General features: G+C 56.1%; 2 protein-coding genes across 2 annotated transcripts; one reads left to right on the top strand and one right to left on the bottom strand.

Annotated features, from left to right (window-relative positions):
- On the top strand, window positions 1-14,598 carry RNF207 (ring finger protein 207). Its single transcript, XM_058719302.1, is given in 18 exon segments — window positions 1-983; window positions 1,614-1,746; window positions 2,769-2,913; window positions 3,012-3,093; window positions 3,171-3,246; window positions 3,321-3,446; window positions 3,864-3,910; window positions 4,168-4,240; window positions 4,322-4,390; window positions 4,851-4,919; window positions 5,003-5,100; window positions 5,760-5,946; window positions 6,087-6,272; window positions 6,542-6,593; window positions 6,920-7,037; window positions 11,473-11,553; window positions 12,390-12,441; window positions 12,443-14,598. Coding segments are annotated over 18 exon segments (1,830 nt in total). The 5' UTR covers window positions 1-792; the 3' UTR covers window positions 12,488-14,598.
- ICMT (isoprenylcysteine carboxyl methyltransferase) lies at window positions 13,924-22,493 on the bottom strand. The gene is made up of 5 exons (XM_058719303.1): window positions 22,208-22,493; window positions 21,252-21,340; window positions 20,190-20,359; window positions 19,195-19,412; window positions 13,924-17,347 (listed from the first exon to the last, which is right to left on the bottom strand). Exons 1-5 carry the CDS (start codon window positions 22,400-22,402, stop codon window positions 17,165-17,167), a joined length of 855 nt encoding a protein of 284 aa, XP_058575286.1. The 5' UTR covers window positions 22,403-22,493; the 3' UTR covers window positions 13,924-17,164.
- Between the last annotated feature and the right edge of the window lie 4,841 nt (window positions 22,494-27,334).

The raw sequence follows: 27,334 nt of genomic DNA, 5'->3' as shown, positions 1-27,334 counted from the left end.
TGGCGCCCCCAATTGGCCGTGGAGGAAATGGGGACCCGCACACCCACTCGTGTCCCAGCCCCCGTCGTCCGGGAGAGAGCCGGCCTAGCCAGAGCGCCTCGGCACCCCTGCGGAGCCCACAGTCGGGGTCCTCCGGCCCCGCCCTGCGCGGCGCTCCTGCGGTTCCAGGCTCCGGGCTCGGGTACCGGGCGGGAGCCAGTCAGAGCCTCGGGCCCTCGCGCCGCGCGATCCTTTCCAGCCCCCGCGTTCCCGCCTCTGCCCTCGGGGCGAGACGCGGAGTGACCGTGGCCGTGGCGGGAGCCCTCGTCGCGGCGCAGCGGCCGGCCTGGGAAGGGTGCACGGGAGCATCGTGCCCGAGCAGTGCTGCGGTCCAGCGCGGAAGGGGTGTCGCCTGCAGGTCACCCAGAGGACACCGGGAGGGGAATTCCTGGGGTGGGAGTGAGGCGAGGTGGGCGACGAGGAGGCAGGGGAGGGTAGACGTTGGGTAGGACGCATTGCTCGGTCCTGCGGCCTGACCTTCCGGGGCCACCAAGGGGGTGCGGGAGAGGCGGGGAGCGCGCACAGGGCGCGACCCCTCCGCACGCCTGCTGCCGGTTCTCCCCGCCCCGGCCGCTCCAGACCCCAGCCCGGGCCTAGGTGGTCCCCGCCCCACGACCGCTGGACGCCCCGTCGGGGCGGGGCGGGGCGGGGTAGACGGGAGGGAGCCGCGCGCGGGCAGAGGGGACGCGCGGGCTCCGCGGCCGGCTCCCCGCACCGTGCACGCGCCGCCGCCTTCCTGAGCTTTTCCAGAAGATGTCGGGAGCCATCTTCGTGCCCCTGGAGGGCCTGGGGGCCCCGGACGCCGCGAGCGGCCACCCGCTGGTGTGCCCGCTGTGCCACGCACAGTTCGAGCGCCCGTGCCTGCTGGACTGCTTCCACGACTTTTGTGCCGGCTGCCTGCGGGGCCGCGCCACCGACGGCCGCCTCGCCTGCCCGCTGTGCCAGTGAGTGCCCCGAAGCCCAGTGGTCGCCCCCCACCCCCCGGGGAGACTGGCCCCGTCTGGATGCGGGGCTAGGTGCAGGGAGGGCAGGGCTCTGACTCCCGGCAGAGGCCGCTGGGAGAGGCTGCCCCCAGCCCGCACCTCTCAGCCCCAGAATGCGGGCTCCCGCCCATTGTACAGAGCAGGTTAACCGAGGCCCGGAGTAACTGGCAGAAGCCCTCCCCTAGAAAGCCAAGGAGGCGAGAGGAAGGCTGTGCAGGATCTCAGCACAGCAACCCTAACACTGACAGTAATTCACTTGGGGGATCCCTTGAGTATTAGATCAACAGAAGCAGGTTATGTTGGCTCAAGTTACAAGGGCTAGCCCTAAGTTTGTGCAATGCGATGAGAAGGGGTAGAGGGGAGGTGTCCACCTCTGAAACCCCAGGTCGCCAACCCCATGGGCCCCCAGGATTCGCCCAGGATGGGGCAGAGTGGGGGACGGGGTCAGAATGAGCACTGGGTGAGATATTTATAGCAGACGCCAGCTCCTATTTTTAGTTCCAGCCTGAAATGCGAGGGGGGGTGGGTGGGAAAGGAGATAAGGAGCCATGGGGAAGGGGCATCTGGATCTTGGCTGCAGCTTCTCCACAGACACCAGACGGTGGTGAAGGGCCCCAGCGGGCTCCCTCCTGTGGATCGGCTGCTGCAGTTCCTGGTGGACAGCTCAGGGGATGGCATGGAGGTGGTGCAGTGTGCCAACTGTGACCTGGAGTGCGGCAAGCAGGCAGGGAGGCCTGGGGGTGGGGTGGGGAGGGGGAGTGCCTGGGGGGAGGGGGAGTGCCCCACATGTCCTTAGAGGATTAGTCCCTCCGTGGATTTTCCAAAACCTAAGTCACCCTGGATCCCAAATGTGGGCCCCGTTTTACAGGTGGGAAGACTGAGGTCCAGGACAAGTGACCTGAGGCACTAGCCAGATAGTGGCAGAGGTTAACATCATTCCATTGGGGGAGGGCTTACCAGTCCCCAAACTTGCAGTGGAGTTGGGATGGCCCTTGAGGGCTCCTACCTGGGGAGCTGACCGAGCTACCTGTACCCAAGGGGAAGTGAGGACAATGTGCTGTTGGAGAGGGGTGTTCCTGCCCCCCTCCCCCAGTCTAAGAAAGAGGAGCAGAGGCCAGGCTTCAGGCTGGGCTGTGAACGTGAATGGCACGCGGGACTCTGGCCTGTGAAGGTTGGATGAGGTATTCCAAGCCCCAGGAGGACAGTCCTGTGGGCCCAAAAGCTCGGGATGTGCTGGGCAAGTGAGAGCCGACAGTTCGGGAGGTTAGGGATTGGAGGTAGGGACAGCATGGAAGGAAATGGCCTTGAATGCCAAAGTAAGGAGTTGGGGCTGTGCTTACACAGCCATTGTTGGGGTCAAAGCCACAGTGGCAGTGGGACACCTGGCCTCTCAGCCCTAGGTCTTGCGTAGGGAAGGGAACCAATGGGCCCTCCTTCCCTCTCCCAGCCAAGTTGTGACACAGATGGCCAGGGTGGGCACCGTTACTTGGCCACTGTTGAGGGTGCCAAGGAGGGCTTGAGAAGCCTTCAAACACGAAATTTTGTTGTAGGTAAAATGTTTCTGCTCCCCCCACCCCTCATCTGTAAACTGGGTATATCCAAGCGTCATGATTACCCGGAAGGGCTGCATTTAGCCGCGTGCCTGCCCCAGGCTCAGACTGACACTCTCTGACACGTGCGTGCTCAGGGACTCAGGCTCCTCGGCCCGTGGGCAGGCTGAGGCTGCGCTTGGTCCTCTGTCCTTAGGACGCAGAGACCACGTACTTCTGCAACACGTGTGGGCAGCCGCTGTGCGCACGCTGCCGCGATGAGACGCACCGGGCACGCATGTTCGCGCGCCACGACATCGTGGCCCTGGGCCAGCGCAGCCGCGACGTGCTCCAGAAGTGCAGTGAGTGCGGCGTGTCGGGTGGGGGCCGGGGCCGGGCCGGGCGGGCCTGCCCGGAGCCCTCACCTCCGTCCCCGCCGCCCCCGCCGCCCCCGCCGCAGCGCTGCACGCCGAGCCCTACATCATGTTCTCCACCGACAAGAAGTCGCTGCTGTGCATCCGCTGCTTCCGGGACATGCAGGGGTGGGTAGGGGGGAGCGGGAGGCGACGGGGTGCCGGAGGGCAGCCGGGAGCGGGGCTGACGCGCGGGGTCCCCGCAGGGAGAGCCGGGCGCACTGCGTGGACCTCGAGTCAGCCTACGTGCAGGGCTGCGAGCGGCTGGAGCAGGCGGTGCTGGTGAGCGCGGGGTGCCCAGCGCGCCGGGTCAGGGGAGGTGCGCGCCTGCCGGGCTGAGGCCGCCCTGTTCCCAGGCCGTGAAGGCCCTGCAGACGGCCACACGGGAGGCCATCGCGCAGCTGCAGGCTATGGTGGAGGAGGTGCGGCGCAGCGCGGCGGAGGAGGAGGCCGCCATTCATGCCCTCTTCGGCAGCATGCAGGTGAGGGGTAGTGGGGACCCACCCGACAGCCACAGGCTGAGCATCCTCATCAGCCACAATTCGGTACCCACAACACCCCACCTCCCGCCCGCGTGGAGTTTCCGGTGTAGCAGGGCAGCCGCGCATGGAGTTACTTAATCACGGTGGCCGGGAGAGTTCCAGCCCCAGGCTGGTGCCAGAGGTGCGGGGTGGTGAGGGAACACTCCCCGCCCCCCACCCCCCACCCCGGGGGAGCTGCTGACATTTAAGGTGAGGGCACCTGGACTCCCAGGCAGTAGGGGGCAGTCAGGAAGAGCCAGGAGGTTGGAGGGACAGCAGCGGAACCAGGTGTGTGGCTGGGCCCCAGGCGTGGGGGAGTGCTGGGCCGGGAGGTGGCGGGCTGACCTCGCCCAGTCAGAAGCAGGCCATCCCTTCCAGGACAAACTGGCAGAGAGGAAAGCGCTCTTGCTGCAGGCGGTGCAGAGGTGAGTGGTGGCGGGGTCTCCACTCCCTGTCCCTTGGCCTCCATACACCTATCTCCCTGCCTGGACCTAGGCAGACCCTGCCCCACCCTGGGGAGCAAGACATCTGGGCGAGGAGGGCCGGGTGGCTCAGGGCGCCGGGGAAGGATGCACAGAGCTGGTGGGGAGATAGAACCTCCCCTTTCTGAGCACCCCCCCCAACCCAGGTTGGGGGTGGGCGGCACTCCCCTAGGAGTTGAGGCTGCCTGCCCCTCCCCCAGCCAATACGAAGAGAAGGACAAGGCCTTCAAGGAGCAGCTCTCCCACCTGGCCACTCTCTTGCCCACCCTGCAGGTAAGGGGAGCTGGGGGTACAGGGCTGGGCACTCACCCCCCCCCCAACCCCGCCATTTACAGAGCAGTGTCCCGCCCGCAGGTTCACCTGGTCAACTGTTCATCCTTCCTCAGCCTGGCCAATAAGGCTGAGTTCCTGGACCTGGGCTATGTGAGTCCCCCTGGCTCCTGAGGGGGTCTCCCTCTCCCCATCAGAAGCCCACCCTGCACACCCAGGACTCCCACCTCGGGGCCTGGCAGCCTGCCACCCGGGGTCTGGACCAGGGCTCTCTGCGGCTGACCTCCCCCTCCTCCGCACCATCATCTGCAAACCATTCAGGGGCCAGCTGAGTCCCTTTTAAAAGGACGGCAAAGCCTGGAGGGGAGCGGGAGCCTCCACTCTGCCCAGAGTGTGGGGTGTCTACTGAAGTCCGGCTCCCCCCCAACTTGCCTGTGGACTTGGGGGCTGGGGTGGCGTGGGGGTTCTGGCACAGTCCCAGGGAAGGGATTCCAACATGTACCAGGTGAGTGCCAAAGTCAGCCTTGCCCTCGCGGCGCGGGGCCTCACTGTCCTGCCCCGCCAGCCCCCCTTCCCCGCTCCCGGGGGCCTGAGCGCCCTCCTCCCGCTGCAGGAGCTGTTGGAGAGGCTGCAGGGCATCGTCACGCGGCCGCAGCGCCTCCGGCCAGCGCAGAATAGCAAGGTGCGGGGCGGCGCGGGGTGGGGGGGCCGGGGCGGGGCCGGAGGGGGCGAGGAAGCCGCCTCACCAGCCGGTCCCGCGCCCAGATCGCCAGCGACTACCGCGCCGAGTTCGCGCGCTGCCTGGAGCCTCTGCTGCTGCTGGGGCCGCGCCGGGCGCCGGGGGCTGGGGCCGCCCCCAACACGTGAGCAGCTGGGGCGCCCTCCCTGCCGCCGGGGCGGGGTGTGGGGGCGACACGAGGTACCCTGTCGCGGTAGGGACAGGCTGCCTGCCGCCCTCCCCAGATGGAGGGACCGGAAGCCCCGGGCAGAACTGGCAGAGCAGAGCCTGGTTAGGGAAGGACAGAGAGGACCCGGGACTGTCCCCAATTGCCGCTCATTTCCTCCGCCACTGGGCCCCCGGCGCCTAGGGACTGAAGGGAGGGGCAGCTTGGGGTAAGGCCTGACTTCCGGGCTTTAGTCTGGAGAGCCAGACACCCAGGAGAACTTAGGAGAAATGCTTGAGCTGGATGTATGTGCCAGGGACCCCGGGGACCCGGTCAGGGGACACTGGGCGTCAGGTGAAATGCCCAGAGTCCCGCGGGTGAGTGAACAAAGTTTATTATGCACCAGCCCTGACACATCTGGATGGACCTTTTCCTGTACATTGACGTTACCCTGGATTTTTTTAAACACCATGCTGATGTCCTTGGTCTTGCGTGCACCTTGCGCAGACTTTTTCAAAGTTCCTAAGTGGTTCTGGTGTGCAGTCCCGGGGAGAGGCTGAGAGCCTGGAGAAGGGGAGACCCTCCCAACCCCCCCCCCACCCCCACATCTGCATCCACACTGGCTCTCTCCCCCTCAGGCTAGCAGCGGGCTCAGGCCCCAACGTGCTGATGGGGCCCAGCTGCCCTTCCCCAGCGGGAAAGATGCTGGGGTCACTAATCCAAAAGCCCACGCTGCACCGGTCCATCAGCACCAAGGTGCTGCTGGCCGAGGGTGAGGATACGCCCTTTGTGGAGCACTGCCGCCACTATGAGGACTCCTACCGGGTGAGCGGGGCCAGGGACCTGCAGGCTGGGAATGTCCCCACCCCTGCCTGCCCAGCGTGCAGTGGCCAAATCGAGTCCTGACCACCTGGCCTGGAGGCTGTGCCTCTGCTGAGGCACGCTCACTAGGTGTCTGTGCACAGCGCCTGCAGGCAGAGATGCAGAACTTGAAGGACCAGGTACAGGAACTGCACCGGGACCTCACCAAACACCACTCGCTCATCAAGGCGGAGATCATGGGAGACATCCTGCACAAGTCCGCACAGGTGGACGCGCAGATCGCCTTGGAGTACGCTTCCCTGGAGGGGATGAGAGCGGTCTTCCAGGAGGTAGACCCTCCCCGGGCGCTGAGCCCCTTGCAGCCCCACCTGTCGGGCATACAGGGGAAGGAGAGAGAAGGAGAGAGTAGGAGGAGCTTGGCCTGGTCCATCATGAGGCCCTCGTGTGGCAGGCTCTGGAATGAGGCTCTCTGCTGCCTGGAACCCCGTGACCTAGCTGGGGGTGCCATGTGGACCTGAGTAGCTAGAGGACAGAAATGCCACCAGTGGGAATTCCAGCTGATAGCCATATGCAACGTCCAACTCCCTTTCTCTTTCAGATTTGGGAGGAATCCTACCAGCGGGTAGCTAACGAGCAGGAGATCTACGAAGGTCCCAGGCAACTGCTGCTGGGTGCAGCCCCATCCTGGAGCTAACCCACGTGTTAGCAGGGGCAGGAAGTCAGTTACCCACTAACCAGATACAGACTCCCAGGCTCCTCCCCTTAGCCCTTGACTTTGCCTCACGATTGCTAATGCCCCAAAATGATGCATGTGAGGTCAGGATTCAGTAAACAGAATACCTGCACAAGTCTCACGATGCTCTTTAATTAAAGAGGCAATCGATGACGTAGTTGGGATAGATACGTAGAAGGTGTGAGCCTGACAAGAAGAACCTGAAGCCAACAAGACCCAACGCTCTGGCATTGGCCCCCACAGCCCAGCTCCGTGACCTTCTCCAGCTGAAGCAGGAGAATGCCTACCTGACCAGCATCACCAAGCAGATCACGCCCTACGTCCGCTCCATTGCCAAGGTGAAGGAGCGACTGGAGCCCAGGTGAGAGCAGGGGTTGTTCACAGGGGAGCCAAGACACTTCTGAATGTGTGTGGACAAGGTGCCATACGTGCAGAAGAGCTCCTTTTAGGAAGTCAGTGGGCCAGGTCACGAGGGTTTACTCAGGGCATCTGGGCAGACCAGGTGCTGGACATCTCTCAAAGACACAGAATGAGTTGGCTGCTCGGAGTTTCTGCTTCGAGGCACAACATTGCCCCCCTCTAGCCCTCAGGAATAGGCCAAAGCAGAAGACACTTCTTAGGGGTGAAATGAGGGCCCTCGACAGATCCAGGCAGCAGGACACGGAGGAGAGGGCAGAACTGCCTCCCTACATGGTTAAGCCAACTCTAGGCTCTCAGCACCATACTTGGGCATCAAAAGGTGTTACAGTGGCAGAGGGATGTTGGTGGCAGGTTCTCAATGTGCTTGTCTCTTGCATCACCTGGTTCCAGGGTGGGCTGGTTGCCCTGTAGGTCTGACCGCGGTCTGCCTGAAGTCTTTCTCCACCACCCTCTGGGGGACTCCCGTTGCCTTGCCCCTGCACCCTTCCATGACTCTTTGGAAAAGGGTGCACAGGAGGTACATATTTTGGACAGCACAAGTCTGAAATGTCTATATTCTGCTTTTGCACTTGACTGATGATTTTGCTGGGTATCGAATTCTAGACTGGAGGGGTGCCTGGGGTGCTCAGTTGGTTGAGCATCTGACTCAATTTTGGCTCAGGTCATGATTCCGGGGTTGTGGGACTGAGCCCCTCACCAAGCTCCTTGCTGAGTGTGGAGGCTGCTTGAGGTTCTCTTTCTCTTCTCTTCTCTCTCTCTCTCTGCCCCTCTTCCCTGCCCGTGCTTGCCGTCTCCCTCTCTCAAACAAATAAGTCGTGAAATTCTAGATTGGAAATGATTGTCTTTGAAGGCATCACTGTATTTCCTTGCTTCCAAGATTGTCTTTGAGAAGTTTGAAGGCATTCTGACTCCTAATCTTTGTGATGAGATCTACTTATTCTCTTTCGAAGCTTCTGGAATTTTCTCTGGTCCCAGCATTCTGAAACTTCACACTGGTGAGGGTCTACTTCCATCCATTAGGAAGCACCTTTCAGTCTGTAAGTTCATGTGCTTCAGGTTTTTTGTTTTGTTCATTTTGAGAGAGAGAGAAAGAGAGCAAGCCGGGGAGGGGCAGAGACGGAGAGAGATTCCCAAGGAGGCTTAGCTCCTTGTGCAGAGGCCAATGTGGCGTTTGAATTCAGGAACTGTGAGATCATGACCAACCTAACCAACCAAGCCACCCAGGTGCCCCCATGTCCTTCAGTTTTGACAGGTCTTCTTGAATTAGTTGATTTCTTCACTTCTCTTCCTGGAATCCCTATTATTGGACTATTGGCTTTCCTGGGCTGATGTACCTCCTCGGTACTTTCTTCTTTGTCTTTCTGCTGCACTTTCTGAGAGATTTCTTTTCTTCCAACCCTTCTGTTGAGTTCATTTTTGAATAAAATTCCCAAGAGCTCTTTTTAAAATTTCATTGTTTTGGGGGCGCCTGGGTGGCTCAGTCGGTGAAGCATCCGACTTCGGCTCAGGTCACGATTTCACAGCCTGTGGGTTTGAGCCCCACATCGGGCTCTGTGCTGACAGCTTAGAGCCTGGAGCCTGCTTTAGATTCTGTGTCTCCCTCTCTCTCTGCCCCTCCCCTGCTCGTGCTCTCTCAAAAATAAATAAAAATGTGTAAAATTTGTTTTCCATTTCCAAGAGCCCTTGTTTTGTAACATGGTCTCCCCCCCCCCCAAAACACACAGCATTCTGTTGTTTTATGGACAGTCTCTTACCCCTCCAAGGCTGATAGGTGTTTGTTGTTTCTTTCTCCCTTAAGTCTCTTTCCTCCAAGTTTTTGTTTAGGTTTCTGTCTTCCGTTTTATTTTTATTATTTTTGGATTATTTTATTATTTTTTTTAATGTTTATTCTTGAGAGAGAGAGAGAGACAGAGAGTGAGTGGGGGAGGGGCAGAGCGAGAGAGGGACACAGAATCCAAAGCAGGCTCTAGGCTCTGAGCGCACAGCCCGACTCGGGGCTCGAACTCGCAAGCCGTGAGATCATGACCTCAGACGCTTAACCAACTGAGTCACCCAGGCGCCCCTCTCTCTGTCTTCCATTTTAAGGACTTTTCTCAGGCCATCCTTGATCATGTGCTCATATTAGGGGTGGGGGGCAGAGGGGGCAGGCCAGAAACTCAGAGCACATGGGTGGCACTTCACTGCAAGGGGGTGGGGGGACCGGGGTGGGCAGGGTTTTTTTCCTGTCGTTCCTCAGTCTCCCTCCTGGCGGCCGCTGTGTGGAGCATTTGCAGGCAGCCCTGGTTTTCGTTTCCCACCCGTGTTGTACCCTGGTACCTTCGCAGAGACCAACCCTTCAGGGGGCTGGGGTGGGGGAGGGGAGGCCGCTCGGCCGTGGGGAGCTTGAGGCGGCCCCCTCCCTATTTCTATCCCGTCCTCCCTGGTAGAGGCGATTCCGTGGTGTGAAGGCAGTAGGGCCGGGCGTGTCCCGTGTCCGTTCCGAGCTCGGGTTTCTCCCGGCTGCTGAGGTTACCACTACCCTCCAGCTTCCAAAACTGTGGTGTTACCCTTTTCTCTCCTCAACCTGGAGAGGCTCCTTCCCCTGTTGTTTTGGCCCCTTTCCTGGAGATTTCGTGAGTTTGAGGAAGAAGGAAAACTAGCGTGCGGTGACCGTGTTCCTCCAGAACTGCCAAGCCACCTCTCCGGTGACTATTCTGACATGCGCACGGAGAGGTTAAACGCAGCCTGGCCTCTGCGCAATTGCGCTGAAATCCCTGTCTACCCGGGACCAGTTGCCGCGTCGGCTCCGAAGCTGCCATTCCGAGTCGCTTGCTCCGCAGACGGTGTGATTCCGTTTATGAGACGTTTAGGAAACGTCAAAACCAGACAGAACCACCTCTGGCATTAGCAGTCGGGATGGTGGTCATCCCCGGGTGGGGGTGGGGGCTCTGGAAGGAGGAGACGTTCCGGGTGCCGCTGCCCCACTTGTGCAGGCCACGTGCCTGTCCCGAGCCTCGTTCTTAGAGTTTGCGCACGTTTCCTTCTGTGTGCTGCTTCGGCGAGGAACTAGCTTCAAGGACGTGCTCCTGCCCGCCTGTCTCGGGGGATGTGGCGCCAGCGGTGGGTTTTGGCAAAGGGAAAGGAGGAGCTCAGGCTGGAGCCCAGCTCCTGGAGGTTTGGGGGGGGGGGGGGCGGGGGAGGCTGGCTGCCTCTGTCCTTTTTCATGGCACCATTTTCCAGCAGCTGGCGTTGCTGCCTCTGCTTCCTCCTCTCCCAGTGCCCACAACCCGCCCCCGCCACCCCCGTCTGCACTGAGCCCGCTCCTGTGGCCTGTTGTCCTCCGCGACCTCTGGCTGCAGCGCTTGGGCTCTCCCGGCGCTCAAGAGCAGGCCGCTGGCTTCACCAGGCTCCTGTCTTGCTTCTGAGGCAGCCCACACCTGTTTCCCTCCTGCCCTTCAGGCTGTCCCTTTACAGACTGGCCGCTCTGCCACCTCTGCTCAGTGCCCAAGTGTCAGCTTTCCGCAGGGCTCAGTCCTAGAGCCTCTCCCCATCCCACACCCTATGCTTAAGGGGCTCCATCCGGTCCCCCCACTTTAAAACTCCAATGTGCCACTGACCACCCCCGAGCCCTCCCCGGCATAGGCCCCCCTGGGCTCCAGACCCCTCTCCAGCTGCCTCCTCCTGGGGCGGGGTATGTCTCCACTTGGACAGGTCACGGGGGCCTCAGATCCCACAATGGCAGAACCCCATTTCCTCCCCCAAACGTGCCATTGTTTGTACCCCTCAGGAGTGGTATCACATCCCCCAGGTGCCCAAGTGAGAAGGCCAGGGGGCCTTCTGATTCCTTTCCTTCCTTTGCCCCATTTCCTACATACCCTGAATTCTGCTGACGTATCTGTCTCTGCCTACTGTCCCCACGGCAGCCCCAGGCCACGCCACCATCGCTGACCCTCTCTGGCCCTTCTAGGGTGTTCCACAGCCAGTGGTGGTCTTAGAGCCTAGGGTTCCCATCACTCCGGGGCCCGACAGCCCTTCCGGGACCCTCCCTGTCCACCTCTGACCATGGCAGCCCCTGGCCACACCACAGTCATAATGGCCTTTCAGTTCCCCAGAGAAGCCAGACCAGATCCCCCTTCCCAGATTGTCCCAGGGATCCTGGGACACGCAGGTGTCCGTTCCTGCCATTCCCCACCACCTGGCCCCGCGGTGCCTTCTTCCCAACCACAGCGCAGCTGCCGTCCCCGGGAGCAGCTCTGGCCCTCAGTAAACAGCTGAGACCCAAGCCCTAGGCAGGCCCGAGTGCCTCATTCAGTTTGGTCTTGTCCGAAGAGGGGGCTGAAGGACGGTGACTGGTTCTGCTGCCTTCGAGCCTCCCGGGAACGGTCTCTCCCGCACAGGCTTCAGGTGCCCGCAGGGGAACAGCTGGACCACCTACAGAACACGCACAAGGAGGACGTCAGTGCTGAGACCCAGGCCAGGTAAGGCGAGTCTTTCCAGCAGATTCGATCTCAGAGACAGGTCCCGGGTTTTCTTTCCCATTCGGTCCAGGCTTGCCACTGACCAGCTCTAGAGCCTTGGCTGGGTCTGTTTGTAAAACACGGGTCAGAGGGGTTCTGAACCCGGATGGCGGCTTCATAGAGGAGACGTGACCCGCACTCCAGAATTGCAGATGGCCACGGCTGCTGCCTGCACCATTCATGCCACCGAGGGCTGCAGGCACCGGAGACTGGCTCGTAGGCATTTACACCAAGTGAGTCAGATTCACTTGAATGAGGAAAAGTAACTGAGGGTTCTCTCCTCCAAGTGGGAGCATCACTAGTCACTGGAACCACGGGGTTTGCCAAAATCCTTGCCAGAGAAAGAGAAGAATGTGTGGTAACAGATCCGTCACTGTCACGGGCTGATCTTGCAGTATTTTGCTCTCAGTTAAGCCTGCTGTGCACGGGGCATAGACCAGGGCTGCAGGAGACCAGAGCTAAGAGAGCTTGGAGGGCACAGAGCACCTGCCACGGTCTAGAGTGGCTGGTGACAGAGCAGAAACTAGTCTCACCCTCCTGGGCACCACGCTCGGCTCAGATGCGTCAGAGGACTGTCCATTCAAAGCTGTTGTTGCGAGCCACAGACGTAGCCTGAGCTGCCGATGTTTTGGAAACTAAAAACCATTAGAGACGAAAGGAGAGTCCTTTAGGAGAGAAGGTTCTGGTTCACCCACTGGTGTCGTCCAGAAAGGCTTCCCATCCCAGGAGCCATGCTGGTGCTGGCACACAGTGAAATGGGGGGTGCCAGGCAGCACTCATGCCAAGTGTCCCTTTAGGAATGACCCGGTGAGTGTCGCAGAGAAGAGAGAGAAGACGTCAGAACCCAGAGGGAACAGCCGGACTCCAAACAGCCTCAAAGAAGAGTCTCCACTGAAAAACAAAGACCCTCACAGACCCAAACCAAAAAACGGGGGCGAGGGCCCAACACAGAGAGAGCGCCCGACTTAGCAAACGGGACTGGTCCGGAGGGGTGGGCATTTCACAGCACGCAGTTCAAGACTGGGATATTTAAGAAAGGTTATTCCCACCAGGTATGTCATAAGGGGTAGTCACTAATCAGCGGAAAAACCCAGACACTCCGACCGGTCCTAATCTCAGATTCTTTGGCTTAAGTTTCACTCTTCCCTGTGTTTGCGCTGCATGAAGTCTCAGTCCTCCTCAGGGGGACTGGGGGCGACGCCCCAGTCCGCCTGGAAAGAGTGAACACATGAACGTGCCGCGCAAGCCCCTCGCTGGCCTGGCACCTCCTTTGCGGGAGCGCCAGGCCCTGCCCCCGTCAGGGGCCGTGCGCAGACAGCCCTGCCGTGCCTGCCTCCCAAGAATTCAGGGTGTCCTGAGCCACGGCCCCGCTGGGAAGTTCCAGGCGGTAATCTGAGCACTGACTCAGCAAAAGGGAAAACTGTCACTCCCATTTTCTCCTGTCAAGGAAGGACTGAGCTGCCAGGGCAAAGGAGAGGCGGCCAGTGGCACGGGCTGCAGGAGAGGGTCAGTACAACTTCCCCACAACTTTCTGCTGCTTCTCCAGACAACGGTCACTCTCGTGTTCACCTTCTACTGGTATTACTAAAGGATGACTCAGAATCCTTTCTCCAGAAATTCCTACTCCTACATGGTGTCCTTTCTATCAAGCGTAATTTCACAAATGCTTTAAAGAGGAAAATTAACCCAGATGACCTAAAATTTTAAGTTTTGGAGTTAAAATGTCCACACAGTCACATTTTAAGGAAGCATCCAGCTCGATGTGGTGGTTCAAACAGCAAACGGATGGGGCGCCTGGCTGGCTCAGTCGGTTAAGTTTCCACCTTTGGTTTGGCTCAGGTCATGCATGATCTTGCAGTTCACGAGCTCAAGTCCTGCACTGGGCTGTGCATTCGGTGGTATGGAGCATGCTTGGGGTTCTCTCTTTCCCTTTCTCTCTGCCCCTTCCCCACCTGCACTCTCCCTCTCGCTCTCAAAATAGATAAACTTAAAAACAAAAAACAAAAAAAACCACCACCAAAAAATGAACAGCAAATGGCTTCCATGTGCCAGGTAGGGCAGCACATCAATCCGTGAAAATGTCACGTCAACATCCACCGTTCTGCCCCTGCGTTCAGAGCACTGATGTCCTCATTCCAAAGCCTAAACCCAAGGGAGCCTAAAAGGCAGGAGGAACTCGTCACAACAAACTGGTTACAGATTAGAATTCAAAACTGAATTGAAGGGGCAAAACACATCTGGTTTTATGCTGTAGGTCCCGGACATTTCTTAGCCAGTGATGACGTGATCTTAGAGTTCCTACATCCCACACAATCACGCTACCGCTCATAGTGAAATCAAGTACAGTTTTATTTAAGAATTGGAAATAATCAGTATCTGTGAAAGAAAATCCAATTTGAAATACTTAAATAAACATTTCTGCATGTAAAAAGAAGAGTAAAATAATTACTCCATTAAATTACTCTCCTAGCTATGGGACGGCTTCCTCTAGAGCAAGCGCTTGGGACCACCCCTGCCGGCTGGCCCTCGGGGCCCAGGACAAGGCGTCAAGCTCTCACAGCAGGGCGCAGAGAGCAAGCCTCTCCCACCAACCTCATCGAGCCACTACAGGAGCAAGATGTGGTGGGAGATCGCAACTATCTAAGGCAGTAAGAAAGTGCAGAGAAGGGACAGTGGGGGTCACTGTGCCTATTACGGAGGGGCTGCTACCAAAAAGCTGGAGCTGTGGCCGGCCCTCCTGAGCCTAAGCTACCAACACGTGTATTGGTTTAGGGATACTTCCCTATCGTGTCCATCACTCAGAGTGTTAAATAAATGGAAGGGACTAATCAAGTTTAGTTTTGAGGCTCAAGAAGCAGTTCATACAGATGAAGGGGCAGTGGGGTACGCTGCCTTTCGCTTTCGGCCAGGCTCACCCCACTCACTACCTCTTTTCTGCGAGCTGCTATTCTCGGCCACAGCCTGCAAATCCTCATAAAACGTCTCACTTTACGCTGCTTCAAAGTAGCTTTGTTCTGTGCAGGGCCTTTTTTTCCATTTAAGAATCTCCACTTTAAAACCTGCAATGGAAAAAGTAAGTAATCTCTTGACAGTTTCTTAATTTGAGGGAACTGGTGACGTGGCCTTTACCCAAAAGCTTTTGGGAATACCCCAAAAGCCTGCACTTCATTAACCTGATTCTCTGCATGCACACTGTCACTGCTAAATTTATAAAGTTAAAAATAATCTGAAAATGTCAGTACTAGATGAAAGTCAATCACTTGCCAAATCCTGCCCCTAAGCAGTTCATCTTTTCTCCCTAAGTAACTGCTCACTTCTGCCCTGGGCGTACAAGTCGGGGTGAGGGCGCCCCCCTAGTCCCGCCCCTGGAAGAGCTCTTTAAAGCCCAGGTGGTGTAACAGCAGCACCTTGCCACAAAACACCAGGCCCACGTTCTGGGCTCAGGGCCCCGGCAGGAAGGTGGGCTTTGAGAATTCCAGCAGGTGGGGCAAGAGGAGATCGCCAAATGCCAACACCTTCAGACTTTCTGTCCACAAAGCCAGGGGGCCATCATTAGCTGTTCTCCATCTATTAAAGACAGCTTCACAGCCCTCAGTGGGAATGAAAGTTGGGTCCAATCCCGGTAGATACAGCACAGCACTTTCCCTCAAGCAGCTGGGGATGGCTGCCAAAACCCCAGCCACACCCTCCTCCATTCTGCAGTCCCAATGAGCGGAGCTGACTTTGCTAAGCGTGGTCTGGAGAACAAGTCAGAAGTGAGTCAACTCGAGTTCCCAGAGTAAGCGCATGTTGAGTCCCACTGGGGAGTGTTCGTGCCAGAAGGACCTGCTGCTGAGTGCTCCAGCGGCGGCCTCGGCCGGCCTGGCTGCAAGGCCCTCACGAGGGCCGATGGTAGAGTCCGCTCACACGGGCGAGCGGCATCCCAGGAATCAACAAACCCGTAAACCTCTTTGGTATACATAATAACAAAAAAATTAATTAGGCCATGAAATCTAGAAACAAGTGATGTTTCTGAGTTGGTAAAATGCTCTTCCGAACACACGTTTCCAGCGTCTGGTACAGCTAAGCAACGTCCACATCTGTGTGACTCTGACACAGGATAGATTTCATTTACGCCATTCTCTCTCATCTAAGTATTAAAAACGTTTGACGTTGTTCTTCTAAGTTTTCACAACACCCCTATGAGGTAGGTGGTACTGACCCCATTCTACGGATGGGGAGTCTAGGCACGGAAAGGTTAAGTGGCTCCTCGAAGCCGCCCGGCACGGCGTGGCAGCACAGCAGCCCTCCAGCCGGGGCCGCCGCAGCCGTCGTAATCAGGCTCCATTAGCGCCACCGCGGAACTGCAGGAAGGATTCCACGCGGAGACCAAGGCCCTCTCTGGTCCAGAATTAAACAAGGGCCCTAAAGCTTACGTACTTAAAGCCAACCACTTTCCCCAAACTTGAAAAACAAAGATACCGACTACATCTCCGTCGGGACCATTTGCTGTATTTAAGACTCTCGTACACTGACTTGCTTGAATGTTGCAGTGGTGTGTGCGTAAACCCCCTTGGGAAAGACAGTGCGAGATGATGTTAGAGATGGTGAAGTTCTGAGAACAGAACATAGAAATCAACAGTTGAGAGATTTCAAATGAAACAAAAATATAAGCTATGGTGAAAGACTGAAATCCCAAACCAACGGAGAGCAATACTTCCCGGTGTCTGACGACGCCTTACACAGAGCACGTGCTCAGTGAGCATTTCTCTGTTAAAGGAAAAATGACACCCCTTTGACATGCCTGTGTCACTGACAACAGCCCCCTCTGGGGAGAAGAACGGGAGCCAGGACCCCGGGGAAAGCCACAGGGGTCCAGTCTCCCTGGCCAGGGGTGCCCTTGTGAACACAGAGCCACTCAGCCAAGTTGTCTGGAGGTGTCCATTCTGCCAGATAAAAGTTGGGGCTATAAACACCAAGTGAGTCCCCTCTGAATCTATACTGCTATTTATAAAAAATAGATATGTAAATACGATTAAATATATTAAGAGCCAAAGTGCCTTATAAAGAATTATCTTAAAACTGTATAGATGCTCATGCACTTAAGCACAGAAAGAAGGAGGTCGAAGCTGTGCTGTTTGTGTTTTTCGGTTAAAGATTCTGAACGAATTTCTAACACTAAGCACTGATGCCCACATACCCCTTCCTGCAGAAGAAGCCTTACTCGACATCATGAGCGAGTCCACCTCTCCCGAGGGGTCTTGGTTACACTAAATACCTCGTGGGCCATGGGCTCTCGCCAGGGCCCTTCTGGAGGGGCACTGTTGAATATTGCTGTTATTTGCTCCTTGCCCACCTTTAATCTATGTCCTACCTTGATTGAGCCCAAGAACAGACTGCTCTAGGGTATGGGGTCCTTTGGTCCTAAGGCCTTCTGACCGTTTGGTCTCGAGTGATATTCCAGAAGAGTAACTGGTGACGTATAAAATGATTCAGAAAATCCATTCTGCGGCGTGGCTGCCGGAGGCAGTTCTGTCCCGGGCTGTGTGGAGGGGGGAGGCCCCTCGGCCCAGCCTGGCCCGCTCCTGCTATGTTATAGCTCCACCTTGACCCCTTTTATAAAAGGCAGGCCTGTGGGCACCCGCTTCTTATACTCCAGGTACTCGTCTCCAAAAAAGTGAATTAATGAGATCTCCTCTTCTTCTGTCCGATCTCGGAAGAATCGCCACACCGTCAGAGCGTAGCCAACGCCACAGATGGGGTTGCACAGCATCACCTGACAGGGGACACAAAGTCGATCGGGGTCAGAGTGTTCCGACACCACGAACGTCAGCAGCACTGCTTCTCCTGAACACCCGCGGTCGACTTCCCGTCAGGGAAGGGCCCCAGAGATTCTCAAATACTATCAGGGTCTTTGAGAGCAGCGGCCAGGGCACACGCACCGAAACCACCCCACCGCGTTCACATTAGAGCTAAACGCTCATCACGGCAGTTTTCTTTCATACGCTTTTCTGTTGTTCCTCTTATGTGAGAGGTACCTAAAAATTAAAACATCAACTTCTCAGATTTCAGTCCTCGAGGCTGATGGCAGCTCCCCGTGGGGCTCCTAGCCTGTCCCTTCCTGTTCCATGCACCGCCTCCAGCCTGCAGCTGCCTGGTCCCCGGCCCCTGCCCCGCCCCCCCCCCCCCCACCCGCCCCTCTGCCGCCCCAGCCCATCCCTGTACTAGATCCACTGCTACCTGAGCTTATGAAATCACTTCTTTCTTCAAACCACTCCCCTGCCCCAACCCAGAAAAGCAGCACCTCGGCCACCTCCTCTGGCCCCTTTTCTCTGGGCTGTACCCCCACTCTGACTGCCTCTCACTTCCTTACTCATGTGTTTTCTCCACTCTTAAGAATGTCTTCCCCACTGATCCACAGCCAAACAGTCCCTCCAGGCCAAGAACACCTCCCGGCTCTCAGGAACTTCCTGTGCTGTGTGGGAAACCCACTACTCCACCCCTGCCCCTTCTGATGGACCCCTACGGACACATGTCTTCCCCCAGTGGGCGATTTCCACCAAGAGCCAGGCACATGCCCTTGACTTCTTATTCCCATCACTACTTACTGGGCACTTAACCGTATTCCAGGCACAAGTTAAGCCCTTTACGACCAATAAGCCCCTACACTGAACCTATGGGGCGGCACTGCTGTCCTCAGTGTGTGAGGACAGAGAGGCCAAGCAGCCAACATGACAGCCAGGACTGGCCCTGTCAGTGCCCCAGAGCCTGTGCCCTCACAGCCAGCAACCACATGTGGCTTCCCAACACACCCTATACTAGGGTTTCCCAACTGCAGCCCACAACCTGTTACTGAGCCCCGAAATCCATTTAGTGCATCACAAATAACAAGATAGAAAACAGGAGTATTTTGTACTCAGTAAGAACAAATATTGCTCTGGGAAAGACCTGTTCCGTTTTCATGCATGTCTGTGTGCCGGGCCACAGTGTAAAAAGACCTATGGTCAAAGAGGTACGAAAACTCTTTAGTCCTAGAGCACTTAAATACATAGGCAGCATTTATGGTAAATTACACGATTCAACTACAATCAACTTGTTCCCAGGGAGTACGATCGTTAATGCAGCAGTCTTAAGTTTCAGAAATGAAAGTTTTAAAATAAATCCTGGGGCGCCTGGGTGGCTCAGTCAGTTAAGCGTCCGACTCAATTTTGGCTCAGGTCATGATCTCACCATTCGAGAGACTGAGCCCCGAGTCAGGCTGTGTGCTGATAGGGTAGAGCCTGCTTTGGATTCTCTCTCCCTGGCTCCCAGCCCCTCCCCACTCATGCTCATGCGTGGTCTCTCTCAAAACAAACTTTAAAAAAATAAATGAAAAGAGAAAAAAGGAAAGAGGAAAGGAAAAGAAAAGAAAAGAGAAAATAAATCCTGTGTGGTAACCTGCCCCTTCTACACCCACTGAAACACAACAGAGGGCACATGCACCTATTTGAAGGAGACCAATAACCCTGCAGATCCAATGAAATCCACTGAACTGTACATTTCAAAATGGTACATTTTACGGCGTTAAATTTTTTAAAATGTAAAAAAAATCCAAGGCAACCACTGTCATTTCTGATACTGTACCTGGGTTCCAATGCTCCAGTAAAACCACCCAACATAAGAAGGATGCCGAAACCAAGCATACACTCCGCTTGTCACCAGGGTATGAGTCTCTGATTTTTCATTCTGCACCACGTGATTGAAATTGGAACCAGCTGTGAACATGGCCGCTTTCCTCAGACATTCTCCAAAGACCACCATCAGCAACCCCAAGGCACTGAGCCAGGTGATCTGCTTCAGTTCTGGAGGAGAGACATGTGACAGACAGGAAGTGAAGACATGGGCCCATGGAGCTCCCCCTGCAAATGCTTAAAATGAACCTATTTCTCCAAGGCCAGCAACATTAGGAAACATGCTAGTGGGCAATTAGCATTTGTCATCACATTAAAATTTAATTATAAGCAAAACACATTCCCCTAAGTCGTGCTGTTCATTTGCTTCAAGTGCCAACAACCCGATTAGAGCATCATGGCAAAGACCTGATGAGCTCTCCATCCGTGTCCCTCTGTCACATGCCCCTCCTTCCCTTGGGGACAAGGACAGCTAAGTGAAGCAGAGAGGGATCCAATGTTTCCCATTCTGGCCCTTTACCAAATCCTGGGAACCACATATATTTTACTTAATTTGCTGTGGAAAGTTCCATTTGAGAGTAGGTTTCAGATGCAGAGGTTTTTGCTAATAACATCTTGACACGAAAAGTCTCAAGTCACAGAAAATGAACAGATGCAAATCTCTACTGTAAAATTAGAATTATAACTATCGAAGGTCGGGACTTCACATGAGGTAGTGCGGCACGTCGTGGAAGGCTTAAAGCAAACGGTCAACATGTCCTCCGTTCAAAATCCGGAAGCGGAACCCACAAGCTGTGCTTGTCCTTTATAAAGAGCTTAGTGAGGACGGAGAGCTGGGGAAAGCCACTCGGGGAGATTACACCTGGGAGGCGAGCCCACGTCACCACCCTCAGGCCTGCACAGAAGCCACCCTTCTCCCCTCCAGAGGGAAACGTGGGACACACTGACCTGGCCAAAAGATATTTTCGAGTGTGAACTCTATCCAAGAAGAAAGAGCAGCTACTGTGTACTCCAGACTGTGATTCAGGAGAAAGGAATCCAAAGACAGACTTTTGGGGTTATTGACTGCTGTGACCAAATATTCAGAATAATGGAATAGTGACAAGGAGCACATATACCTATTTAAAAACAAAAAGAAAGAGAGGTAAGTTGGGGCAAGGGAATCAAGTTGGCCATAAGGCCAAGTGCAGATCTGGGTCTGCCAAACTGTCCCTGAATTCTCTGAGGAGGTCCTGCTGTCACCTACCTGAGAGTGGACATCAGGCACCCACATGTAACGTTACTCTTCGGGTCTGCAGAAGGCGGGGCTTTGAAAAGACTACTTTTGAATGTAACAGACCCCACAAACAGACTAGGGTCATGAAGGCATTATGGGCCCTTCAGTCTTTTAGAAAGGATACCACACCACACAGTAAAATATGAAAGTGGAACACAGTCAAAACAAAGCAGTGATGTATGTTGAATACAAAAATTCAGCAAAACAAATAACTCCAGCAAAGAAGGATTAGATGGCTCAGAGAACTGATAACGGGAGATAAAGCCTTTTACCTGAAGCCACTGGTTCATATCCAGGTCAGGGACTAGAAGGCTCAAGGGACTGAAATCATAGTGTAGGGGAAAATCCTACAGTGGCCGTGGGGGAGGCGCTAGATGTGACCTAATAGAAATTAGAGACGGAAAAGGCCTGTGAAGACGAGCCAGAGCCTTGCCCCTTCCTGTCACTGAGGACCTGTACCCTCTTCTGGGAAGGGCTCATCACATTACTGATGAAGGCGCCTATGGGGAGGGTGCCAGGGAGACCTGTTTCTGCCTGCAACAGAAGCGACCGATGGGCACAAGTTCTCAAGGTCCGAGACACAGGGATCTAGCTGGACATCAGAGACCGTACAGAATCCTCAACAGCCTTCAGCCAGTCAGAGAGGAGACACAGGGATGAGGATATACCACTTCTGACCCTCTGATCCTCCCACCCTCGCCTCAAAACCACTCTTCCCCCCAAATACATCTTACCAGCCAAAGTGACTCCAAGAAGACTGGCTAAAACTTAGCAACATGCCGCAGCCGAACACGAAGCCAAGGAAGCAAGCTCGGATGGCTATCTGAAATGGACCCAAAAGCAGCTCAGTCACCGGGCTGTTCCCTGAGCACACATCCGGGCTGCAAGAGCACACACCCCACTTCCTTGGGACAAGTAGGCTACTGGGAAACACTTAGAGCTGATCTGCTCAGAGACTAAGAGGGTAAGGCAAACGTGCCTGGGGTTCAAATCCCGCATCCACCCCTCTCTGGTTGTGTGGCCTTGGACAAGTTACTTAACCTCTCTGGACCTCCGTTTCCCCCCTATACACAACGGGGACAACAATGCTACCTACCTTTTAGGACTGCTGTGAAGAGTACCCGCATAAAGCACTTAAGAGTGCTGTGAGTAAGTTCGAGCTACCATTGCTATCATTACTGCTATTATGATTCAGAGCAGTGGGAACACCGCATGAACCTCGTTTACTGGCCAGACTCTCCCAAGTCCACGCAGCAAGTCTAGTCGGGGACGTGCGGGGCTCTGTGCCCAACCCCCTCCGAGTCACACTGCGGGGGCTTCTGACCTGACTTGGCGGCAGGTTAAGTGTGTCTCCACAACTTAAATGACATAAAGGAACTCGTGGGCCCGCTTCCTCCCCACGCCAAGCGCAGCTGCTGAACCGCACCAACTGCAACTTCCCACCCACTCCGCGGGAGAGAGAGGGCCCGCGACCCACGCCCCGCCCCCCCCCCCCCCAGCCTGGCGAGGCGGGGTCCCTCCTGCGAACTGAACTTCCGGAGAAAGAACACGCCCGGGGGAGGCGGTCCCTCCCACAGGCCCAGCTCCCGGCCCACCCCGACCCCGAGGGGGACGGAGCCCGCGCGCTGCGCCCAACCCACCCGGGTCCCGCCCTCGCCCCGGCCCCGGCCCACCCCCGCCCGGCCCGCACCTGGTAGCGCGGCGGCCGGTAGAGCAGCAGCAGCAGCGCGTTGAGCCCAGCCACGTAGAGCGCCAGCCCGGTGCGGCCCTGCAGGCCGGCGCGCGTGAGCAGCGGCAGCGCGAGCACCGAGGCGCCCAGCAGGAAGGTGGCCAGGCTGAGGCGCGCCTCGGAGCCCGGCGGAGCCCGCGCCGCGCAGCCCGCCATGGCGCCGGGCGGCCGACGAGCGGGCGACGGCGCCGGCTGTAGCCCGGGGAAACCCGCCCGCCGCGCCTGCGTACTGCGCCGCCGCCGACGCCGGCTGGGAAGCGCCGCCGCCTGGAGCCCCGCGCCGCCCGAGAGCTCTCGCGATACCGCCGCGCAGCGGGGCGGGGACCCGGCTTTGGCGGGAGCGCCCCGCCCACGGCCCCGCCCCACCCCGCCCCGTCAGCCCCCGGGGGAAAGCCTCTGACCGCCCCCCCGCAGAGCGGCGGACGGCAGGCGGGGCGCCTGTGGCCCCGGCCGAGAGGCGGCTGCCGGCGGCTGCCAGAAAGCAGCCCCAAACTCAAGAACGCCCCTGTCCCAAGAAATCAGCCTGAAGCGACCCTGCCCTCGGACGGCCCCGCGCGGTGCCCCGGCGAAGCCGACACCCCTCGGCGCGCAGGCGCGAGCGGGGCGGCCCGCCAGGCGCCCAGGCTGCGACCGCGCGGGGACCCTGCCCTGGAGGCAGCCGGAACACCCCGTACTGGGCAACCGCGCGCGGGACGACCGCCCACTTCGTGGTGAGGGAGCATGTTGGCCAATAGCGAAAAAGCGCAGGAGGCTGCACCGCGTTTTCCAAAAGGCAGAATTCAAAAGTTTACAGTGCGACTTTGGCTTCGCTGGGGAAAAGCACAAGCAGACGTGTGAGCATGGGGAAAAGATTGGAGTTATTTAACAGCGGTCACCTTCAGGTGGTGGGACTCGGGGTGACATTCATTGTCTTCTTTATATGTTGTATGTTTTTGTGTTTTCCACATTGCCCACAGTCAACATACATTACTTTTTGAATCGGAAATTGCTCGTTTTTTCGAAAGGGTTAATGTCCTCTTCTGGGGAGCTCACAGAGGGATGATGAAGGAGAAAAGCAGGTGAGCAAGTGACCAGAATGGAGTATGGCGGGTGGGAGTGGACAGGAGCCAAGTAAGAGTGGAGGAGAGGGAGGGGCTCCAAGGAGGGGCCTGCGGATGGGCGGGCAGAGGGCTAGGAGGCAGCTTGGAAGAGATGCTTGAGCTAGGTCTTGGGGCACTCGGGGACCCGCAGCGTTAGGCTGGAAATGAGAGCAAGGACATCTGTGGGGAGGGAGGGAGGGAGGGTTGGCACTGAGTTTGCAGACACAGAGGCAGGAGAAAGGAAGCCTGAGTTGGGATAGGGGACAGGCCCCCGGGGAGGCTGGAGCCCAGAGTAGTGGGTCAGAGAGCGCGAGACCAGACTGAGCTGCAGTCAGCCAGGCCTGCATCTGAGCCTCTGGCTGCCCCACTCTCTCGTCTGTCCCTGCAGGACCTGGCATGAGGCCTGAGGTCTGAGCAGCTGGGCTCAGGGAAGGATGGAGAGCCTGGGATTGAATCCTGGTCTGAGGCCTGCAGTGGCCCAGCTTTGTAACCTCGGGCAAATCAACTCCCAAGTCTCAGCGTCCTGTAAAACAGGGGTCCTGATTTCACCATCAGGTATTGACAGTGTTCTCCCAAACCATGTTTAAATGGTGCTCAGGAGACATTTGCTAAACTGGGTTCATGGGAATTGAAAGGAGATGTAATGTTTTTGTTGTTTTTAAGTCTGTTTAACTTTTTTTTTTTAAGTTTTATTTATTTATTTTGAGAGAGAGGGAAAGAGCATAAGTGGGGAGGGGCAGAGAGAGAGAATCTCAACTCGACTCCATACTGGCAGCACAGAGCTGGACGTGGGGCTCGAACTCACAAACCGTGAGATCATGAGCTGAGCTGAAACCAAGAGTCGGATGTGTAACCAAGTGAGCCACGCAGGCGCCCCAACTTTGTATTTTAAAACATTAAATCTCCAGGGTGCCTTTGGCCATTGGAATCTGCTGTCCACACTGACTTAGGGCCTTGATCTACCCCCCAGCGACTGGCTCCCTTCTGGGGGCAAAGAGTAACATGAAATCCAGTTTAGCCAGTCCAGGCAACCCCCTCTCCTTTGCCCATCACTTCAGACCATCCTTCTCCATCAGCCCTGATTAGGGAGCATGGGGCAAGCTGAGGACAAAGTACAGGCTAACAGCACCCCCACCCACACCCCCACCCCGGGTGGGATATGTGTCTTCCCCCGACACTCCTGACTGCTCAAGAACAGGGGAAAAGAAAGGAAGCAAATGTCTGACTGATGGAGATCACAGTCATACAGAACAGGAGTCTCCTTCAGTCTACGGATAACTTAGTAAACTGCAAGTAAAAAGTAATCTTCTCCATAGTCTAATCTCCAGAAACCTATAGACTCCGTTTCCTGGAGCCCTAATAGCACTCTCACCAAGATGGAAGGGGGTTTAAGTGCTTGCCATGGTGATGTGGGAAACAAAGGCAAATGAAAAATTGAATTCCCTTACTGCCCACAGCCCAGTGATGAGTCCTTGAAAGGGGCAGAGTGAACAACCTCCCTCAAGGAGCTCAGCTGCCTGGACGATGACACTTTGCAAAAGGGAATCTTGGCTTAACATTATCCTGACCCCCCCCCCCCCCCGCCGCCAGGATCCTGTGAGTCTCCTTAAACACATAAAAATTATTTTGCAAACCTTATTTATCTTTAATCCCCAAGTATATGTTGGCAATTAAACTCCAAGTATATGACTCCTGATACACATCTGAAGGGTCTCATGAGTGAGGTTTTACTAAGCAGTAATAAATGACGTTTTGCTAACAACAGCTAGACCCTCAAGGTCCTGGAAACCTTTCTTCTAAAATTTCTTAGAGACTTACTCTGTCCCTAACCCCCTCCCAACCTGAAGGTATATAAATCAGTTACTCTTTGCAACCCCAGTGCAGCTCTTTCTTGCCACGGGCCCCGTCCCGTGCTTTAATAAAATCACCTTTTTTGCACCAAAGACATCTTTGAGAATCCTTTCTTGGCTGTGGGCTCCAACCCCCCACCATCACCCCAAAACCTTATCAAGCCTCATCTTGGAGAAGGAAGAAAGGAAGGGGAAGCAGTCTCTTCCCAGGTATGGCCAGACCTGAGGGAAGGGGGATTTTTAGAAGTGACTGGAGTTGCTGAATCTGTCAGGACCCAGGGCTCACAGAGCAGTAAGGGAGGAAACAGGCAAGTAAGCAAATATATGCACACACTGGCATAGACCTAGAGAAACAAAGTCACACACAGAGATACAGAGATGCACAGAGTAACAGTAATTCAACCAGCGATATGGACAGAAACACACAATGAGTCCTGCTGTCCTACCAGAGAAAAGCAACCTGATCAAAGAAATCCACTCTGCATCTGGCTCTCATCCCCAGGCAGGAGAACAACAAACCCATAAAAATATAAGAAAATAAAGGAAAACTACTCAGCCCTGGGATGCCTTACTTGCCTTCTTTTGTAAAGAAGCATTTGAATGTGTTTTGTTCTTGGAGCTGGGAGGCAAGGAGAAAGGGAGCCCTTTCTCATGCAGGAAGGTCCCTCTGCAGGGTCTCCCCTGCACGTCCCCCCCCCCCCCCCAGCCCCCATCCTGCTATTCACCCACCAGCTGAGGTGGTTTTCCATCTTGGGTCTAAGTGCAGTTTCCTCCTGCTTAAAGAGTCCTAAGAACCAGCTTGACTTTTCCAAGTTAAACTGTAGGCTGAGATGAAATTAGCCTCTCTCTCTCTTTTTTATTTTTCTAAATTTTTTTTTCTCTCTCTCTCTCTCTTTCTTTTCTTTATGATTATTTATTTATTTTGAAAGAGAGAGTGTGGGAGAGGGGCAGAGAGAGAATACCAAGCAGGTTCCTGCTGTCAGCACAGAGCAGGACTGGGGCGGGGGGGGGGGGGGGGGGGCTCGATCTCGCAAACCATGAGATCATGACCTGAGCCGCAATCAAGAGTCAGACACTTAACCGACTGAGCCACCTAGGCGCCCCTACCCTTTTTCTCAAACGGGGTTGCTTTACAGAGCAAGAGAGAATGTAGCAAGTGCAAAGCACGCAAGACGCAGGTGCTAGTGAGAGGTGTGAACCAAACACCTCAACCCACACCAGCTTCCCAGGATGAAAAGTTTGCTCTTGTCCAAGCTTGACACCAAGTAAGAAAAGGTCTGAGAACTGGCCTCTCCCCTCCCTCTGCCGGTGGGTCTCTGGTCAGTTATTGCCGGAGGGGCCTCTGGGGCTCCTTGTCACTCACAGGCCCTCTGTCTCATCCACTTCCCACATGGAGGCCAGGAAGGGCCTGTTCATCTCCCCAGGAGGGAACCCTGATCCTCCAACAGTTTTCTTCTCCTTCCTCTGACCATTCTGGGCTCCAGGCATGAAAGCCTCCTCTCTCTAGTCTGGAAACGGGTAAATGATGTGAATTTATGAGCACATCAGCCCGAAGTGCCTAAGTCACAAGTGCACAAAAGGGCCGGGTAAATATTTAAAGATTAGAGCCAGCTGGGGAGAAACACAAAGGCCTGAGACAATGGGGGTCTCTCTGAATTCACTCTCCCTCAGCTGGGCCAGCCCGGTTCAGCGTTGATGCACTCACCGGAGTCCCAGCCTTTGTCCCCTGGAGGGCCCTTGGCTGCCAGGCCATTCGGAGTTCCAACACAGCTAAAGAGAGTTAAACAATCGCAGCCACTCCAACCCCATCTGGAGACAAATGGCTGAGTCATTTCAGAGCTTTTGCTGTGTCCCAATAGTTAATTACACGAAGCAATCACTTCATTCCCCTTTGAAATGCATCTGCAGAGACGGCCGGCTGGCGTATTTCTTCCCCGAAGTCACCTCGCGGGCGGTGGCCTCTGCGGCACTCCCCAGTAAACTAGCATTGCTTTCAATCCCTGGGTGCTGCCGGAGGGAAAGGGGCTCTCACCCAGGGCGGAGAGGTTACACAGGGCCATCGGCTGGGAGTATCTGGTGCGGCTCTTGTCCTGGGGCCTGCAAACCCCCCCCCCCCACCTCCTTTCCAGACCTTAGTTGCTCTGTAACAGTGTTTCTTT

Source organism: Neofelis nebulosa, chromosome 2 (assembly GCF_028018385.1).
Source record: "Neofelis nebulosa isolate mNeoNeb1 chromosome 2, mNeoNeb1.pri, whole genome shotgun sequence".
Taxonomy (NCBI): Eukaryota; Metazoa; Chordata; class Mammalia; order Carnivora; family Felidae; genus Neofelis; species Neofelis nebulosa.
This window is presented reverse-complemented; position numbering and strand designations above follow the sequence as displayed.

Excerpts from the sequence above, each read along its gene's own strand:
- ICMT (XM_058719303.1), bottom strand. The coding sequence starts at position 22,402 with ATGGCGGGCTGCGCGGCGCGGGCTCCGCCGGGCTCCGAGGCGCGCCTC. Across the intron at positions 20,360-21,251 it reads TCTTGGAGTCACTTTGGCTG|GTATATGTGCTCCTTGTCAC; the intron begins GTAAGATGTATT and ends GTTTTTAAATAG. Across the intron at positions 17,348-19,194 it reads ACTGGAGCATTGGAACCCAG|GTGATGCTGTGCAACCCCAT; the intron begins GTACAGTATCAG and ends GTCCCCTGTCAG.